General features: G+C 43.7%; 1 protein-coding gene across 5 annotated transcripts in view; it reads right to left on the reverse strand.

Moving 5' to 3' along the window:
• Positions 1-20,975, reverse strand: part of glra1 (glycine receptor alpha 1) — a 125,976-nt gene that overhangs the window by 52,385 nt on the left and 52,616 nt on the right. For 4 of the 5 annotated variants that reach the window (XM_020706831.2, XM_023959406.1, XM_023959405.1 and 1 more), the window contains one exon: positions 1,044-1,111. In XM_020706831.2, the coding sequence (XP_020562490.1) occupies positions 1,044-1,111 (68 nt within the window). Of the gene's footprint in view, positions 1-1,043; positions 1,112-14,562; positions 16,019-20,975 lie in introns of those variants that run through there. The other variant, XM_020706835.2, reaches the window with a different exon arrangement.

Here is a 20,975-nt window from a genome sequence, read left to right on the forward strand (position 1 = left end):
TGTGGCGTTTCATTGTATTTGCTGTGTGACGTCGTTCAACAATCTGCATGTTCATTTTTCCGATCAAAGTTCTCTTCATGTGTACTTTTATGAAACAGCAGGTTCTGGTCCACATTTGTTTTGTCGCTTGGTTCAAAAGGTGTGGATTTGGAACCAAACCTATGTCACTTTTCACCGTTTCTCTTCGGAGAATAGAGACTGACAGTCGGTGTTGGGGGGGGCGGGTAGGGGGCGGGGCTAGTCAGCTCAGCACCAAAGGCGAAGATTTTGGAATTAAACATGAAATAAGGATTTTTAAGACATTTAGTTTGTGGGATTTTGGTTCAAACTTGCGAATCATAATCAAAACAACAGAGAACGTTTTTATTTTCTAAACATTTTCATGGAGAGACTTTAATTCAACATTAGTGTTTCTATTGATTTCCATCTTTAGACAATATTTCTTACTGTTTGATTGTTTTGTGCATTTATTTTGACATTGTTAGGAGTTGCTGTGGATTTTCCTCAGACACGAAGGTGTTGCAGGTTTGTCCGAACACAGTTAGACTAGTTTCTCCACAGATCGGTTTGTTTTCCCCCCCAAATCAAAGTCATTTAGTGTGAAATCTAAAAAGCGTCTCTGAACAGCAGAATCATCAAACGTAGATCTATAGGTTCATTAATAATCTGCATGTTGGAGTGTCGTCAAATAAAAATATTTAAGGAAGAAGTTCAAACTACAATAGGAAAGATACTTTAAAAACAGCCAACACTAAGTCCTGTTTAATGTCTATTTTAACTTTGTATCCTGTAGAACATCATCTGCTGCTCAGAGGAGGTTGCTGGTTCAATTCTCTTCATGGCTGTTGAATGTAACGTTTGACGTTTCTACACAGTGACTGGTCAGGGATTAATAATAAAATAAAGATACAAATTTGGAAATGTCTGCATACTTAATACCCCCCCCCCACACACACACACACACTGTACGCACACGGGGAAAGCTTTGTCTGATCCCGTTGGGGAACGGGGAGCCTGGGCTGAAGAACACATGACCTACTCACCATGGTGGTTTCAGCGATGGATCCAAAACTGTTGATAAAAATGTTGCAGGTGACGTTTACAGGTGGACCTGCAGAAACGACAGAGAGCAGAGGACAGAGGTGAGACCGCGGCACCGACGGTCTGGATGGGGCAGAAGAAAAAAACGCAGGAACGGGGAGGACCTGTGGACCCGCCCCCAGCAGGTCCCACCAACACCACAGACCGCCTCACCGGCACTGAAGCTGAACAGGTCTGGGTTTATTCACGGAAACATCTAAAGCTCTCAGTGAGGAACAACATGGACTCATGACACGATTACATTTGGTGCCGCTTTGGTCCTGGTCGGATTTCCTCTCATGGTTCTGCAGGTGTGAAAGCTCCCCTGATCTCTCGTTTGCTCTCCTGAGGTTCTCTGTTCTCTTGCAGGTGAACTCTGGTTGGGTTCACTACAGTGTGATGTCTGCTGGGTGAAGGCGGGGGAGCTTCTTCATACATGATGGTCAGAGGATGAGTGGGAGCAGTCCCATATTCCTTTTTCCAGCTGTTTTCCATCCGGTCTGAACCTGTTTGGGACAACAGCGCCTCCACCTGAGCAGCTGGTGGAACTTTCTCCTTAAATCAAACCAAACCAGATGGGGTACCCCATTTAGCAGCATGATCTTTTAGCGTCCTCAAAGGGTAAAGACTTTCACATGTCAGCACACCTGCAGCCACAGGGGGCGCCAAACGCATCTAAATAGCTGCAGTCTGTCTAATTCACACCAGAAGACTGCTCGCCGCTGTGTCATCTGTTACAAGACGTCTTTGTTGAAATACAGAAATAACGTTGGTTTGTCGCTAATCAATCAATCTCTCCGTCGATGCACTCATGACCCGCTCTGCACAAACAGGAACTACGGCAGAATCAGATGAAGCTTCTTCTCAGTCGGTTCTTCAAACCCGGAAGAACCGGAGCAGCATTTGAGAAAAAGGTTTCTGCTGAAAGTTGTTCGTCTGGTTTCACAAAACATCTGGACTTTGCTGTTAGAACTCATCTCACAAAATCAATGGATCAACTTTTAGCTGCTCCTCAAATGAATGTAGAACTTTGGGACAAAAACCAGAAAGCACGGCGGAGGAGAGGCCATGATTTGGGATGGTTTTGCAAAAATGTACTATAAGCTATTGATTATTTAAACACTGACCTCAGAGATTAGTGCAAAAGCTTCAATGACATTTCCTTCTTTGGGTCTATGAAACTTTTGGTGTTTATTTATTTCTCATTAATTGTATGCATTTTCCTAATAAGTTGTGTATTTCTGCAACATCAGATTTACAAATGAAGTGACAATCAAAAACTTACAAATACTTTCAACAGAGTTAACTATTGATGTTTAACGCTAAAGAGGAAGTTTGAGATTTTCTCATTCAGAGTAAAAACTAAAATAATTATTTTATATATAAAAAAAAAACCTCAATATTTTTTGTAAACATGAAAACTGTTTTGCTGATGAAATAAAACTGTAAAATCAAACTTCATGATAACTTGAAGAAACTTAAAAATAACAAACGATACTTTAAAGTGAGACATATTCCTGACAGCTTTGGTTTAACTGTCATATTTTTACATTTAACTTGATTCATTATCGAGAAAAGTTCAGCTAAAATGTTTACAACATTTGTGAAAAGTGACTTTAGGACTGATTTTGTGTAAGTTCAGGTTAAGCTTTACCTTACAAACACAAACACACACACAAACACACAGCACACGCTGGGATTCCACTCGCCAGCGGCGAGAATGAAGGCGGACCTTTGGATTACTTTGAAGGCCAATTACTCTCCCTGTCACAGCATAAGAAGGACTGGACGCCGCTGGGGAGGAAGATCATGTGAGAGCACACACACAAACACACACAAACACACAAAAGCTGTGGAGAATGCGCTGCGTCGGGCCGAACGGGTGACGCGTCCAGCATCCAATTAGAAACCAACAATAGATTACTCACAACTGGAAATATGGAGGCACAGAACGGGGTGGGGGTGGGGGGCAGATACCGCTGTGTCCAGGTCTTTTCTGTGGTCACAGCTGATCTTATCATTTAAGGATGAAAAGGTTCTACACTATATATGCTAACGACAGGCTCATATTTGTTGATCTCTCCTCAAGTTTCCCTAAAAACCAAACATTCTCGGAGCGCCACCTGTCGTCTGACGCTCGCCATGTGACGACAGCGGAGCATTTTTATTATAAGATCATAAAAGGAGCTTTGCTGAAATATAACATCTAGAAAAATGGAAACTATTAGGACAATCATGCCCTAAGACATTTGAGAAAAGGCTGCAGGTGGGAGGGGCTGCAACGGATGGGACGGACTATTACATGTGGGAGGGGCCATTGCAGAAGAGGCTACTGCAGGTGGGGAGGGTTGCTACAGGTGGGAGGGTCTTCAGGTGGGAGGGGCTATTACATGTGGGGATTATCATAGATGGGAGGGGCTGGTGCAAGTGGGAGGGGCTATAGGCATCCTATAGCCCCTCCCACTTGCACCAGCCCCCCCCACGCGTCCCAGTGGCTAAAAGGCCCTAAAACAAGTTTAAGCTGTAGTTTCAACGCGGCTGCAAACATGAACTGAGATCATTTCCATGAAAAATCCAGCTGTGATGAAGACCAGCGGTGGAAGGAGGGAAAACGATCCAACGTGAGCGTCCATGAGCGCTAGCTAACAGAGCTAACGTACGTCACGCCCCATTCAGCTCCAAAACTGAAAATCTATTATCATCAGTTGGAGCTGAATTGACTTTGTTGCTCAGCAGCAAATAAAACCGTTATTTGAAACCAGAACTCTACCAGCTGAGTAAAGAACAGCCCCTTGAAGATAAATGGCCTCCTGGTAGATTCTGCTCACCTGCTGGACCACCTGACTGCCTCCGTCTGATATATGAAAGCTCCACTAACCCACTGAGCCGTGAGGCGTCTGAGTGCATCAAAGGCTTTCTCCGTAAACCAGCGGGTATTACGTTATCACCGGGCGTCCTTTCAGAGGCCCGTCTCAGGTTCTCTGACATTCTCCTCCTGCGTCCCGGCTTTGTTCAAAATCCTCCTTTCAAGTCGTCTTCAGCGATTCGCTGCTGGGGGAGGCGAGCGAGGGATGTCATAATTTGTCTTTTTTTGACATCCCTCCCAGAGCGAAACGCAGAAGAAAGAGGGAAACAAAGGGAGGAGGAGAGGGTCTTGATTTTACAACAATCCAGTGAAGGACGGAGGGAGAAAGACTCGCCTTTATAGCTTTCCAATAAAGGCGAGGAAGCAGAGCAGAGGATAGAGAGGAGGAAGAGGCAACAGCTCATTAACTGTCATGGAGGACAGCCGGGAAGTGAGTCACGGACCGACGCAGCTTTTCTCCTGTTTGGGCCAAATTCTCACTCGTTTGGACAGACAGACCCCAGATTACATAAGAAACCGGAAACCGAAGCTTGAATGAAACCAGGATTTCTTAATTACACCTTCAGAAAAAGCTGCTACAGCCCATCTTCAGCAGAGCCCAGCAGAATTCTGTGACCATAATCGGACACCCATCAAAGCTCATTAGGAGAAGTTTGGGAGGCAGGCGGACGAGGAGATCCGGGGCATCCATGGATGGGAACGTTTGGTGTTCATGACGGGAACGCGGCAGGACAGATGCGTTTCACCTCAACACGCTGATGTCTGAGGGAAAGTTTTAATGCAGTGCAAATGAGGACAGCAGTAGCTGATTTTTAGCAATGAGTTGTATAGGCTAGAGTCGACGTATGTACAGTTGGATGCCATGTGGATTGGTGGAGATGCCGGCTCCCTGCTGTGCTACGATGACACAGACAGAGCTGGAAAAACCAGGATGTGACGTTTTCCACAAGTTAATGAACTTAACTGAAGATGAAATAAATGATCTGAGTGAGTTCCTGTCAGAATGGTCGACGTTTAGGCTAGAGCTGCACGATCTGAGAAAAACTCGTGATAGGAGATATTAGTGATCAATATTAAAATGACGATATGACCTGCGATACATAAAGAAATAGCAAAACAACCAAAAACACCATTTCCATTTCAATGCAACGGTTCAATTTAAATAGGAGTTAACTTGAATTGTACCTTGGTCCGGGTGAAGACTCGATTCTTATTGGCTGCTTGTTGTGGTTTAAAAAGTGATAACCGCACGCCCCAAAAAGTAGTTCCGGTCACCTATCTTAAATCTTCTGTATCACTGCGCCAGCTTCTTTAAAACAACCTTTAGATTCATCATCTGGACAAAAACAAGCGGTAAGAGGAGAACTTCCTCTCTGACCTGATGCTTTATTTAACCCATCGGGACGATCAGCATATATATATCGCTTCATATAGCCGAATCTGGACTGCAGTGGTGGTGCGGCACCTTGTCACCATGACAAGGCGCCGCACCACGTGACAAATAGTCCGCTTTTCGTGAAAAAAGCGATCCAAATTGGAAAAAAATAATTAAAGACTAAAAACTGGTTAATATTTTTTGCTTTTGTAAGTGGTATAAGTGGGTTAATGGCCTTCGAAGTGTGCATTGTCACTTGTTAACACACTTCGGTGCGTGGCAGTACTTTGCGTCGGACAGTTCCACGGCGTGCGTTTAAAAAGTGATAATGCATACTTCATCCGCCATTAACCCTTACTTATACTCTAAATTATCTTCGTTTACATAGGAGGTGAGCATCTAACATAAAAGAGCTCCATCCGATTGGTCAACAACATGAAGGCACATTTAAGGTTTACCATTTATTGCGATTTTTCACTGTCTCTCACGATATGTGTATTGCAAAGCTGGATATCGTGATAGCGATACATTTGCGATTTCTTGTGCAGGCCTAGTTTAGGCTGATCTTGCAGTGATGATGGTCATGTCAACACATACGCTTGTTCGTTACTTCCAGGTTTTCTGGCAGGACCACCTATCTTTTGTTTGTTTTTTTGGAGGATGGCCTTAGTGTGTTTAACCTCAGATCAGACGAGACGAGCCACTGAATTTAAGGAGATTACTCATTTTGATCTGAAATGGTTTATTTCAAGCAATCAAAGTAAGAATAATGCACAAAAAAATACAATCAGAAGTTATACATTCAGACAAAGACGTAGGATAATTAAATAACTAAGCGGAGGAAAAGAAACTAACCAGAATACCATTAGTGGCGGCGAGCAAAGAGGTGATTCGCCGCTCAACTCACTCTCATTGGGTGCGTGGCGATCGACTCTTTGAACATTTGCTCAGAGAAATGTGTAATCATCAGCAGGTTGTTTAGATTTAAATATTTATTTCCTATCATCCTTTAAACTGTTTTTTCCCCTTTATATTAACAAACCAAACGGAAAATTAAAGCAAAAGCTTTCAAGTTTCAAAAGGGAACATCAATAAAACAGAACACTAAACTGTTCGGTCCGTTCCATTTACAACCAAACATCAATTCTACAAATAAATTCTAATGTTGTCAAGTTTTACAGAACAAACATAAAACTGTCCTTTTTGTCAACATGCTGTGAATACGCCAGGAACTAAAAGCAAATGGTCTGAGTTTCTTCTGGTCGTTTAGATTAAGCAGATCGGCCTTTTTTGGTTTTTGCTGGAGAATCATCGTTTGTTTCAGTCTGACATTCAGAACGTTTGGTGGCTCCTGTTCAGCTGGTTAAAAAGGTTGATGGTGCTATTTCCAGAAGGAACATGCCTTCTGAGCACATTACTCTGTTTGTTGTCGGATTTTAAACACTGTAATACTATCGCACACAGGCCGAAGTTTCATTTATGAGTCACCGACCACGTTGGCCAGTAAATTTTTAAAAGATCTACTGGATAACCGTTTTTTATTACCGGCCACTATTTTGTATAGAAATAACTTCAACCTTCGCAATTTTTTAAAGAAAATTAAATTGAATAAAACCCCAAAGAGCCCACGTCTTAACTGGTTAACATTCTAGTCGCTAATTTTCGAATGAAAAACCTTTTTAAGTCCAACTGTGATCATCTTTTGATCTTTTTTCATTTAATTATGATTACCGTATTTTCCGGACTATAAGTCGCTCTGGAGAATAAGTCACCAGGGGTTGACATAGCCCAGAAATTTGCACTGGCCCACAGGGCCAGTAGCTTTTGAAAGTTACTGGCCAGACACCGCGCACAGCGAGACCCGCCGCTCCGCAGGTGCTTGCAACTTTAGGGGGGTCCGGGGGCATGCCCCCCAGGAAAATTTTAATATGGTGCATTCTGGTGACATCTAGCACTTATTTATACACTTTTTCAATTACTGAAAATAGACCATATCAAACTTAAATCTGCTCTAGTCTGTTTCAGATGTTTTGAAGAGAGCGCTGCAGTGTAGTAGGAAACACTAGTTAAGATGTTTTCATGCTGCTTCTAATCACTGCTATTTCACATTTGTTCCTAATCAATAGTTAAGAAGTTTTATTTACTTTTTTGCCCTGACTGCCTTGAGGTTTTGCTTTTTGTTACTGTTGCAAAGTTACATTTACTTTTTAGTTACTTTAGTTACTTAATTAAATTAAATAATTGAAAAATTCAATAAAATTAAATTACTGAGATCATTCAGCTAACTAGAAATACTGCTTACAGTGTTGTAAAGAAAAACAAAATTGAGTACTTTGAAGTTATACTGCATTTGAGTCTGAGATTCAGGTATTTTGAGTTGCCTTTGATTCTTTGACATTCAGCTTAAAGCTTAGTGGATACAGTTTCATCTTCAATGCATTCATTAAATATCTTGCTGTCCATACTACTAATTAATAACTACTAACATATTCCTATCTATTCCTGCCATGTCTTCCACATCTCTGACATGCTTCAGTCTCTCTTCAATGACGGTGTTGGATTTATGATCATCGCGGTGAAAAACCACCAGGGGGGCGCGCTGATATGTGTGTCAGTTTAAATATATCTGCCTAAAATGTAATAATAACCCACTGGCTTGTTCCTTTGTTGTTGCTGTTTAACATTATTTTGTATTGAATTGTTACATTCAATAAAGTTTGAAAAAAAATTGAGTGAGCGCGTGCCGCGTGGTGCTCGGCAGTGACAGCCGCGCGCAGGCGGGAGAGGAGGAGAAGTGATCAAAGGTTTCCCATAGAAACCCTTGAAGTCTGAACACAGGACTTGCAGAAAAAGTAAATTATGAAGACGAGGTAAATCTACACGTTTTCGCAAAATATACTTTATTGAAAAAGGTGAAAAATATATTAACCGTTAGATATTTTAGTGGCCCGAGCGGACAAGTGAAAAATAACGTCTTGTGGTCCGTACTGCTCGAAAAACAGGACCGGGCCAGCGGACAAATGGCTATGTCGAGCCCTGGTCACACCAGCCCAAAAGTAGAAAAGTAAAGTAAAGTAGAAAAAACACAGATAAGTCGCACTGGACTATAAGTCGCATTTTGACGGGAAATTTATTTGACAAAATCTGAGACCAAGAACTGATAACTTGCACAAACTCATATGACACAATCATAGCAGACTGTTTATCTCATAATTTCACAGTAATTTTTTCTCAAACTTATTTATTTATTCCTTTCATGAAGCATCATTGGCCAACTAATACTCTGTTTTCATCCTGTATTTGTAGAAACAGTTGTCATTTTTATTGCATTTCTGAATCTATGAAATCATTGGAAAATAGAATATTATGTTGTTAGCCTTCAAGATCTTACTGTAAAAAAAAGTTTGCTGATTCTCTGTGTCACTTAACAAACTCTTAACACTTAACATACCTCATACATCAAATTGACCCAGGAACATCATCTCTGTTCCTCACAAATGAACATAACAGGAGGGTTAACAATGTATTTATTTCAATTTAGTTCTAATATAAGTCGCTGCGGAGTATAAGTCGCACCCCTTGCCAAACTATGAAAAAAAGGGCGACTTATAGTCCGGAAAATATGGTATGTCATTTTTAGCCAAAATCTTAAAAATCTGTTGTTTTCTACGAGATCGTTTCAGGGAGCTGTAGCACCTACGTCACCGCTACAAGCTTTGTCAAACGGCCTCTTTTCGTCTGCTCCCGGTTCACAGGGATTTGAATGAAGGAAAACTCATCATACTTCTGTAAATTTGCCCTTCATCATGAGAAAGTGGGTCTTTAAACCCCAAACAGAGATGTTAGCCTCCAGCATTATGCTGCTAATACTCAGCCAGCGAAGGATCCCGACTCACATTTCAGTCGCTAATATCTTCACAGGAACTTCAGGAGCATCGTTTACGGTCTAAAGAGGGGGCGTGTCTTCAGCGGCATCGCTGCACGTCTTCATATTATGGACCAACTGGTTCGGTCGACGATTAAGTCTCATGTAGAGCCTTAACCTGGATCTGTTTTAGCTTCCCAAGTGTCCTCTTGGATCTGCACACAAAACCCACTTTGATCTAAAAGCGATTCATGTCAGGTAAGCTTCCAGACGAGAGAAAAGCCTCTCGACTCTCAAAGGCCGGAAACTGACTTTGACTTTGCACGCGAGTGAATCTATGGTTTCAGTAGAAGCCGTCCGCTGGGGTTGCATTGGGACGTACGTGCACACCACTTTAGCGTTTGGATGAATCCAGGGCTCGGCAGAGCTGCCATGTTGGTTTAAGGCTGCTATACGATGACGGGACGCCGGCTGTCTGGGGGGAACGGTGTTTAACCCGGGGTGAAGCACGGGCCAGCACTCCCACCCAGCAGAAGAGGGTGGTCTCATAAAAGACGCACCTGCATGGTTTTCTATCAACACACGATTTCCATTATTGACTTTTAAGAGTTAAATAATTTCTAAGCTACATTTCTGCGCATCTCCTTCGTCTGTAAATAGAGTGAAACAGAAAAGAACCTCCAAACCGAGCAGAGAGAACACAAAACAGTCAGCTAACACGTTGTGTTTGTGCCAGTAAGCAAACAAACGCACTCACATGAATGGACACACAATCACTGATGGAAGGCCGCTGCTCAGACACACACACACACACGTCATGCATTTTGGTAAACTGCACCACAGTTCTGCATGCGTTCATCCAATCTGCACGCCTCATTGCTTTTGCACCTATTGCAGCTGATATAAATAATTACGTCATGCACAGTTACACTCTGCTGTGCGGCCAGTCAACGGACGGAAGATTCCCCGCTTTCAATGGCTGCCTTCTTCAAAATGAGGTGCGGTTAGTTTTCTATTCGATTATCGCGCCGGCTGCAGCTAATGATGGAGCAGAGATCTGCAGCACTGGTGTTGTTTTTGTCTGACGCGCAGGCTTGTACGCACAGCGGGACGGCCGGCCCGTCGGTTAGAAACCGTCAGGTCAACCCTCCCCCACTTGAGCTGAACCCCACCTCCACTAAAACGAGTGACAACAGCAATAATGCAGGATGGCACAAACGCAGAGACTGTGTGTGTGTGAAGGAGGAAATGAAAAGTGAGAGGATTCTCCCTGGAAATCGGTGATCATGCAGCTCCTTTCTGGAGGGGGTTCTCGATTTATCCTCACAGTGAGACAACGTGAAAGATGACTCCATCACTACTCCTTCTGCATCACCATAAAGGATCGCTGAAGTCAAAGAGACTCTTCTTTTTTTTAGGGGGGGGTGGGGTCTTGGTGTCCACAAACTAGTACCGGAAATCTTTAGTTGCCTCATGATTACAAGTCAGGAAGCAACATTTGGATTATGAAATGATTAATATTTTAAAACACTGTGGAAGTGTGCAATATGATGTTTGCTTGTTTGAATCCTTAACTTTGGTGAGACACAACGAAAGGTCGTGTCTCACAGCCGCTGCGTACATTTTCGCATTTTGCACAGATGACAATTGGTCATAAGTGAAAAAAAGTTGTGGTCTTTATGTGAAATGTTCACAGAATATTCATGAATGAACCACGTTAAAACCACGGAAGGAGTACGAAGAAACCACACAACGAACACGCAAACCCAATTTCGTTGAATTTCTTCACTTTGACATTCAGAGCGCTCGGCAGAAATCACATCGCGTCAGCACCATGGTCAGCTCCCGCCGCTGGTCCTCGCCATGCAGTCGCATTTCCCTGATCCACACTAACTCTAAGTCTGTTGCTAGGCGCCCGCCGGGGAGGGGGGGTCATGACCCGGCATCCGCAGAGCGCCGGAGACAGCGCCACAAACCCTGCCTGATTATTGTGCTGTTTACGTGCAATTCATCCGTCAATTATTTGAACGTGATATGTGTGCGATATAAAAGCTATACATCGTTATGCAGTTTAGGTCGTGGAAAGCCACACATTTGCGTGAGCATCTTGTAAAATTCACGCACAATTGCGTACGATTTTGGTAAAAATTGTGTATAAACCGCATTAAATACGCGCCAAAAATTTTGAACACCTAAAATCCGAATTCACGTGACGACCCGTCGGCCCTCGACGGACATCTAAGCCCATCAACGAACGTTTAAGTACCGCTTAGCCCTGAAACACACTAATATTTATCATTAGAAAGTCCCAAAACGCTGTTTGGGGGTTATAATCGATGCATCTGATCACCGATGTACCCCCCCACCCCAACCACAAACAGTTTAAAGTTAAAGGACATAACAAATCCAAGCTCGAGGGAAAATCCTAATAATGAACTAGCGGTTAGTGTTATTTTCATAAATCCTTGGTTTACTTGTTGGATTTCATGTCCTTGTTTGTAAAAAACATCAAGATGCATGAATCCGACCCGGCAGCAGCAGGAGAGACCTTCCAGCCAACAGCCGGTAATTGGCTGCTTGTTAATGATTTATAGAGGTGCGGCTTTTTTTCCCACCGATTCTGTATCACAAGACGTTTTCCTTCACGGTCGATTTAACATTTCATCCTGTCTGATCCTGACGGAGGCGTTTCACCCCAACACTCAGCTGTCCCGTCAAAACACGAGATGATCCGCGGCGTCGGAACTTAACCTGAAGCTGCTGCTGAAAACCCGCCCGTGTTCCTGCTGCTGTGGGAGACAGAGTCCATGTATGTAGCCTGAAAGATGAGACCAATCTGAACCACAGTTTACACGCTTAAGATGCTATTTTAGCGTATTTCTCTGAGTCAAGCAGAAATTCTCATTTTCCATTTAACAAAATATTTCTCAGATTTAAAAATGCAGAATTTGCAGCTTTGACACCATCTGCATTATCAAGCATGTTCTGTTTTAAAGCAGGTTTTTCTTTCATCATATTTTACGTTATTGTGTTATATTGTTGTGTTACAACATTTTCATACTTTCCCCACACGTCAGTAAATTAGTGTTAGTGGATCATTGTTGTGCTTCGTCGTCACAAAATGCAGAGAATGACGGTGCCTCCGGAATGGTGATCAGGTCCTGAAGACTCTCCGCCGCAGCGCTGCACTGGAAGGCGTTTTTGGATGGAGGCGGCTTTAACACGCCAGGTTTCTGCATGTCCATATGTTAGCGTGTTGCAGCAAGTGGGTCCAAACAGCAGGGGGGGCTTGACCGGCACGACGGTGGCTCTGCAGTGCGGCGGGAAACCGCTTTGTCAGAGCAGAAACTGATTTTACGCTGAGGAGAAGGTTTGATTCCTGAAGTGTTTCTGAAACGTTCAACAACACGGACCTGGAATTTACTGACATAACAGACAGAATGATCCTAAATGAAAGGAAATCAGATACTTTTCAAACTAAAACTAGATTTTGTTAGTTCAATATTAAATGTGTTAAAATTGTAATAAGTCATTTGCAGCGTTTCTACATCAAGCTAAGCGGTGAAGTCTTTTCTCCTAAGTTGCCGCTCAAACGTGAAGTAGTGTTTTTTTGCATTTGCTCATGGGCTGGACCATTGCGTTGGTGTGGAGGCAAACCCACAACCTGCCCTGCGACGTCTCTGAATGTCTTCTATGTGCCACTGCAGAACTTTCTGCAGCCACACGATGATTCCTGGAGCTCGAGTGAAGAGAATCGCACCAATAAGTGGAAATAAATCCACACTGCATTTAACCGCATATTAACAATGGTTTCTTTGATTATTTATTTGTATTTTTTTTGTATTTTTTAAAGTAATCGCCCTACAAAAGTCAGTAAATAAATATGAATTTTATGTAACAAAAAAGCTACAGTTTGAATTTGGTTAATTTAGAAATAAATGATCGTAAAATAACAGATTTGGTGCTGAGAGGTTTTTCCATTTGTCTCCATGGAAACCAGCTGGATGATTCCAGTTTGTCCTGTTGTCCTGTTTGCCCAAAGGTACCTGTGCTCAGGTGAGTGTCTCTAGAACTGAGGGCAATAAAAAGAGGCGGGGGGCACACCAAGTCACCAAACACCCGAGCTGAGGCAGACTGAGGGAGAACTCGACATCAGCAACGAAGACCAAAGTCAGAAGGACCGGCACATCCCCAAAAACCAGTGGAGGCAAAGGATCACAGAGACCACAAGCCCCAGTCCAGCCAGAGAACGGCCCCCCACTATGTTTGGGATCCAGTATGAAGCCCCATCAACCAGAGAGTCTCACCAGGCCTGGGCGAGGGTCCTACCACCTGCCAGTACCCCCACCTTGGAGGAGAGGCGGGGCTCCTCGCCAGGAAAGACGAACACGGACCAACCAGGATGTTGGGGAGGGTACCGAGGTCCAAAACGCCAGAGGTGAAACCAGAGCCAACACCACAGGAACACGGACACCCCCGGGCCCAGGGGAGGTGTGACCTCAAGGAATAACCACAGATCTCAGGGTTACCCCTCCCTGTGAGGAGAGACAACCAGCAGGCCAGGAACCCCTCCCGACCAAGGGACACCACCCTAATGAATGGTTCATGTGACTGACCCCTGATTTTATCTAAAGCCTCTGCCCCCCCAACCCACAGGAATGCCATCTTAGCCTTGGACATTCACATTCAGACCAGGAAATTTTTAAAAACGATATGAAGAAACATTTTGGAGGTTCAGTCGCATGAAAACGTCTAAACCAGGTCTGAGGAAAGAATTCAGAGTCCTGCAGGAACCTTCTGGATCTGGATCAGCTGTTTTTCAAAACCAAGAAAAAGGTTTATTCAAACCCCAGATCCACAGACGCCTCGTCTTTAGGGCTGTGCTGACGTGTCCTGCCTCATGTTTGAGAGCCGGATGGTTGTTGAGCTTCTGCCGTTTCCTAGCATGACTTTGCTGATATTTAGGGGACGTAAAAAGGCGCCTTAGCTTTGTTGTCACCCAGAAAGTGGCGCCCGGCACATCACAGAAATCTGAAACGCCAAGGTGTTTTGTTAACTCTTCTACGTCACAGGTTTAGCTCCATGTTGGCTTTTTTCAGACACCGTAACTCTTCAACCGGATACACAAATGACGTCATTCTGACGGATTCTGAAGCGGAAAAAATGGCAGATTTACAGAAATTCTTTTACACGTCTATGTTGATTTGAGCGTGACCCAGAAGACTGAGAGACTTTTCATTGGCCGAGTGGAGTGGATGTTTTCCTGGAGCAAAACAGCTCTTCAGTCTTAGCCACAGCACTCGTACAGGTGCGGCGGCGTCCCAAAGGGAGCGCAGGTGTGTCTTGGCGTTCCCTCGGGGTGAAAATGGAACTTACCTTTGTCGTGATTGTGGTAGGTGTATTGTGAAGAAGGATAATGGAAGTTACACGCACAGGTGATGCTGTCGTACGCCATGCTAACGCCGCTCTCTTGTCCTTAGTAAGGTGTGAGTACAGGCCCCTCATGGAATGTACCACGAATGCTGCACACACGGGGGTGTGCACACGACACGCTAGTGCCCGTAGGACGTCCACACAAACTACTCTGTGATTGTCTACTCTCCTCATTTCTAACAGTCAGGCTGCAGCACCTGTGTGGCCCGGACCCCCCCGCAAGGACAGTTGAGACGGCCCGGACCCCCCCGCGAGGACAGTTGAAACGGCCCGGACCCCCCCGCGAGGACAGTTGAGACTACGGCTTTAAATGCCAAAAGAATCACCAAAAAAAGCTGAGAACCATCAGCAGAATGTCCTCCACATTTCACTGCATCAGCTCCTCCCACCAACAATCCTAAACTCCTTCATGGTTGCCGGCAGACTGCTCCCCCAGGGCTCATCCCCCACCCCCACCCCCCCATCATCATCAGCAATCCTTTTCAGGGACTAATTAACTGGTCAATTTGGACGTCTTCATTTCAAACCCCCCCCCATGCAAACCTGGACCACCGAGTGGAACTAATGAAGCCGTGAAGATCCGCCCGCCTCTTTCTGTTGCAGTGTTGTCATTAAAGGGACTCAAGAGGCCAATAAAACAAACATCTGGAGTTTAATGCTTTGGGTGACTCTTTCTTATCCTATAAGTGACACCTCAGTTGCATCAAAGGGGGGGGGCATATATTTTCAGCCGCGAATAGCATTGAGCTAAACAAAAGTTAGAGGACACAAATGAGATGAATAATGGTCAGAATCACACGGAGTCTTGGTCTTTTGCAATTGAGCTGCCTTCAGCAAAAAATTCTACAATGGCTGTGAGACATTGAATATTTATAAGATACTGTCTGAAGGCTATACGGTCTGGGGAAAGCAGTTTTACGTTTTATTGAGCTAATATATATTCCTAGCACACAGCGGCAGAGAAACGAGGCTCATTTTACAAGCCGCGAGATTGAAAAGACGAAAGAAAAGAGAGAAGAGTGGAAAACTGTACGGCTGCTTTTTCTTCTCCATTATTTCCAGACATTTGGGAAGAAGATCATTTTGTTCCTACATGCAAAGAAATCAGAGCTGCTACAGCAACTTGACGAGCTGGCAAACAAGACACGCCTGGAAGTTTGAGCAAAGTCCTGAATCCGACTGATCTTTGTCTTCTGTTCTTGAGTGGAAAGGTTAAAGTTCAGTCTTTCCAGCTAAAGAAAGCAAAAAAGCTGCTTTGATACGTTGATGGTCAAAGATCAAAAGGATCCGGTGTTGGAGAGTCTTCCTCACTTTAGGTTCCTCTAAAACAGGGGTCGGGAACCTATGGCTCGCGAGCCATATATGGCTCTTTTGATGGTCACATGTGGCTCGCAGACAAATCTTTAATTATAATTTTTTTCTTTCATTAGACCAGTCCTTCTCGGGCGCGATGCGATGCCAGAGGCGCGCAGTAGTAGCGGTGCTTGGAGAACAAAATCTGCGCCAGCATTATCAGTTTACTATTATCTATTATTTCCCAGAGTTTGTACCAGCCTGAAACCTGTGAATTGCCGTGCCCAAAACTGCGCGCTCCCGTCTCTGAGAAAGAGCGCGCAGATGCGGGGACGGGATGTGTGAGGAAGAAAGCAGGGGGGGGGGGGGGGGGGCAGCAGGTGAATCGCGCAGGTATTGTAAAAACGTAAAATCCGCTGCCCGTCACTCACTGTGGCGTGTGAGTGTGTTTTTGGCTCCCCGTCTGCATGTGAGCAGTCTGTCTCACATCTACAGAACATTGATACTAACCTAAAATCACGTTTAAAGTCTCAACGCCTGCATGAAGCAGAAACTCACCACGGATCAACCAGACTAGACCATCAGCAAAACTACCACGAGAAATACTCATCATTTATTAGCAACAGCATAACAATGTTATTAAAAAGAATCCACAGACTTATTGTACTTTAAAAATGTTGAAATTACATCAAATGCACACATTCACTTGTATATTTAGTTTTAAACATATTGTCGCGGACTGAGTTTAACTTGGCTGTTGGGCCGCGTTAAAAGTTCTGGAGTTCATTGAACGCATCGATCAAGCAGAGATCTGATTGGCTCTCAGTTCTGTCGGTCAGCCTGTTGTTAGGTAGTTTGGACCAATGGGGTTCAGCTATGGGCCAAATAAGGGAAATGGGAGGGCTGGAGCGGGAGCAGGGGAATATAAAGTTGGTAGAAGCTCTCTCGTTTCAGCGGGAGAGATTTAGGAGCTGCTGAATTAATTGTACGGCGTTTGTTGCGGTCTGCAGTAACCAGAATAAAGAACCTTAAAAGAGGTTAAGTCTCCGTGCCTCAGTGTGGGGAAGGGACACTACATTATTGTATGGCTCTTTCGAAATTACATTTAAAAATATGTGGCGTTTATGGCTCTCTCGGCCAAAAAGGTTCCCGACCCCTGCTCTAAAATGATCCAAATATCAGATAATTCCTCATTGATCTCACATTGGGAGGGAATTCTTATTACAACAGTAAATTTGAAGAAAAAAAACACATTTCATTTGTCTAAAATATGGTTTTTTTTTCTCATACACTTAATATTAATGGTCACGTTGTAGGCGGTCTGAGCGTCTGGAAAAGCACAAATTCAATCCATTATTATTATTGGTTGAATGGTATAAATCCTTCACTCCATTGTTTTCCTGTCTCTCTTTCTTTATTCTAGTATCTTCCTTCATTTTTTGTTCCTTAACTCCTCCTACAATGTTTCAGCTATTTAAATATTCAGCTCTTTTATCTTTTTCCAGCTGTGACTTTTGCTCCTTCAAATCCTTGAACTTTTCCAGATATTCCAGGATCTTTGCCTCCATTGAAATTCATGGAGAATCCTTGGAGCAGAAGCTCGCTGGTTTGATACCCGGCTCTGACATCTTTCACAAACATATTTTTTTTGTTATTGTGCTGTTTTCACTTTATTTATGGTCAACTTTGATCATTTCTTTCTTTCTTTCTTTCTTTCTTTCTTTCTTTCTTTCTTTCTTTCTTTTTTTTGCCAATTATGACCCTTTAAGGTTCATTTTCATTCAGAAATCTAACATTCAACCCTGCATTTTCCTGTGGAAATGCAGATCCTTCTAGTTATTATTAATTTTTGTGTAGTTAAAGCAGAGAGTTGAATCACTCTGTAGGTTTTCAGCAGCCGCACGTTTTCTTTAATGGCTCAAGCTTACAACTATCTATTGAACGTGTTGTTGTTAAATTGTCCCACTCTGGTAAATGGTGATGTTGGATGATGATCTTTAGTTTGGCTCAAATTTGAATTCCTAGTTTTTTGGGGTACTTAAAGGTTACTGACCACCTTCAGATAGGAAGATAGGAAAATCTATCAATCCAGTCATCCATCATCCATCCATCTTCTTAACCTACTTAGCACCATCTGGGGTCCCACGGATGCTGAACCCCCACCCAGCTACCTGTTGGATGAGGAGGAGGTTTTTCTTGGATGGTTTACCAGTCTATGGCGGTGCACAAAGGGAAACCAATTCAGCATTTTCTAGGTTGAATTTGAGCCCAAATTGAAAGTTTGATTGTTCCATTCATGTGTTTATGTGACAAATATGTCTCAGCTTTCCTGCTGATGTTGGCAGTCAGAGATAGAACAACATAACCCCCCCCCCTCCTACTATCACCCTCCTACCCCCCCCCCCTCTCTCTAACATCCCTCCCTCTTCTTCCCTTCTTTCCTTTTCCATCCGGTCCAACATAAAAGATTTTCAAACATGATTAAAATTAATAAAGTTTGGCCTCAATTACAAAAGGGGTTTATTCAGTCATACCTTTGGTTTGTCTGAAGATTAATAACCCCTCTTGTTAAAGTAAAATATGTCTAACACAAGAGGCCCTCAGCTCTCATCTGTCTGCTCAGCTGTTGGACAGAACAAGTTAAAAATAAATAAATACATTTAAAAAAAGAGATAGAACCAGATCAGCTGATCTGCTGACTTGTAGCTGATTGGGTTGAGTTAGAGTTCGGGACTTGCTGCTATTTTTTTAATTTTATTTTATTTTTATTTAGGCTTTCATATTATCAAATACTTGTTTGATAAAAAAATATAAAAGAGCAATCAAGAAAAAATACAATGTTTTGTTTTTAGAACATAAACTGCACACAAATGGTCTATTCTTGGTTTTTAACAAATTGAATTGAACTAATACTTGACTTTTCCATAAAAAAGGGATTACATATTTATTCCTCCAACGGTTTTCCCAAATAGAGTTTTGGTAAAAATTCAATACAATGATTGGGTGAGCTGAAAAACTAGAATAACCGAGTTTTTCTGCTGCAGTTTGATCCAATTTCATCCTCCATTACATCCAGACATGACAACAAAGAAGGAGCTCAACATCAAACCCAGGAGCTGCTCGGGGTAAAGTGCTGTCTGTCTCCTGGCTCAGTAATACAACACAATTTAAACAAGACTCTTATTTATTTATTTTTGACTGCTCTGCTTTTCTCAGCTTTCCTCTCCGCCTTCCTTTTGTTGCCACATCTCTTTCATTTTTCAGCCTCGCACAGAAACAGAAACTCAATTTTTCCTTTAAGCAAGCAGGTAAACAGGGAGAAGCACTTCCTGTCACATTTGAATTGGAGTGAAGGGATGAGGAACGCCGCCTTCGTCTGCCGTCGCACTCGGCCGTCCGTCACGGCGTCCTCGACGACGGGAACTTTAGGGAAACTTCATTTTCCTCCACAGTGAAGGAGCGTTTGGAAAACGATCTTCTGTCTCCTTCAGCCATGGGGGGGGGCTCAGGTTTCATCATGAAATGCGACGCATTGAAAGGGGGGGGGGTGGATGGCAGCATGGTCAGAAACACCTGAGGCGGCGCTGTGTGTGAGCGTCTGCCTGCGCCTGTTTACTTAAAAGTGGCGTCCGTGGCTCTCAGCGGTATGGCGCTCTCTGTGTTTGGACTCGCATGGACTCGCATGTGACCCCCCCCCCAACTCTCGTGTACACAGCCGCGCAGAGCTGCAGCAGCTCATGCAGCAGATCCGTAGTAAATGGATGGAACAGCATGAGGAAAGGATGACCATCACGACATGTAATTTACCCAAAAACATGTAACCACAGGTATTTTCCCACTGATGCGCAAAAACACAAACATGTTTTCAGAAAAGATTTCATTTTGTTACAGCTTCTGTGCAGCAGCCTGTGTTTTTCTGACGAAGGCCTCAGCCCCAACTGTCCTTAGGCAAAAAAAAGGTCAAACCTGTACGGGGCATGGAGGTGACCCACTTAAGATATCAAGCTCATAGACCGCCAGCGAATAACCTGTAGTTAGAAAACGTTTAGTGAAAACGACGGGTCGTACTGAACACTTACGCAACATGTAAGGGGGGTGTAGGTGAGACACAGGTGTGTTTTACAGATTTTTGATTTTCTTAGCCCCCCCAAAAAGTGCTCACCCCATGCATGCAGCGTTTGCACAGTAAGGAGCCAGAACTCACACCTCACTAACGACTACACTGTGACATACGACTGCATCAGCCGTACTTCATATGTGCGTGTAACTTCCGTAATCCGTACGTATACTTCACGATAACCTTACCACCACATCGTACCATGTTCCATTTTCACGATGTACCTAAAGGTGGCCATACAAGCCTCAGGAGAACTGATAGACACGCCTGTGCTCCCCTTAAGATACAGCCGGTCCTCTCTACGACCTTTCTTGGACCCAGACAACCCAAAAAACCCACAAAGCCCGTACGGGTCAACCATCACACGGGTGCAAGTGACTGGGGCTTAAGGAGGCAAATTGGGTCGAAGTCCTTCCAAACACCACTGGAGGCTGGTTCAATCATCTCCCCATTGACTCCCATCTTAAAACGTCTTTTTTCAGCATAAGTAAAGGTGTTAAATGTCAAATGTGTTAAAATAGCAAAAATGTAAATGTGATTGACGTGGCTGTAAGACGATGACCAAGGAGCTAGAGATGTCGAGGTGAATGTCACAAACCACAGTATGACCCGATTAGATCTTCTTGGGTCAACTCAACTGGAACTCTAAAGGTAAAACCTAAGTAACGGGCGGCCGGTGGTGCAGGCGTGGAGCGGTCAACCCGCCATGTGTTGAAGACACTGAACCCCACGTTGCTCCTGGTGGTGGCAGGCTGGCGACAGAGTAAGTCATCAGTGTGTGATTGTGTATTTATGGGTAAACGGGCATGTGGCTATAAATCGCTTTGGGCCTTAAAGTAAGGTAATAAGTCGCTAATAAAATATATTCATCCTTTAGAGATAGAGATAAAGAAATAAAGCTTTATTGCCATTGTACAGTCACACACACAGACAGGTGGGTGGATGT

Source organism: Oryzias latipes, chromosome 10 (genome assembly GCF_002234675.1).
Source record: "Oryzias latipes chromosome 10, ASM223467v1".
In the NCBI taxonomy this organism is placed as follows: Eukaryota; Metazoa; Chordata; class Actinopteri; order Beloniformes; family Adrianichthyidae; genus Oryzias; species Oryzias latipes.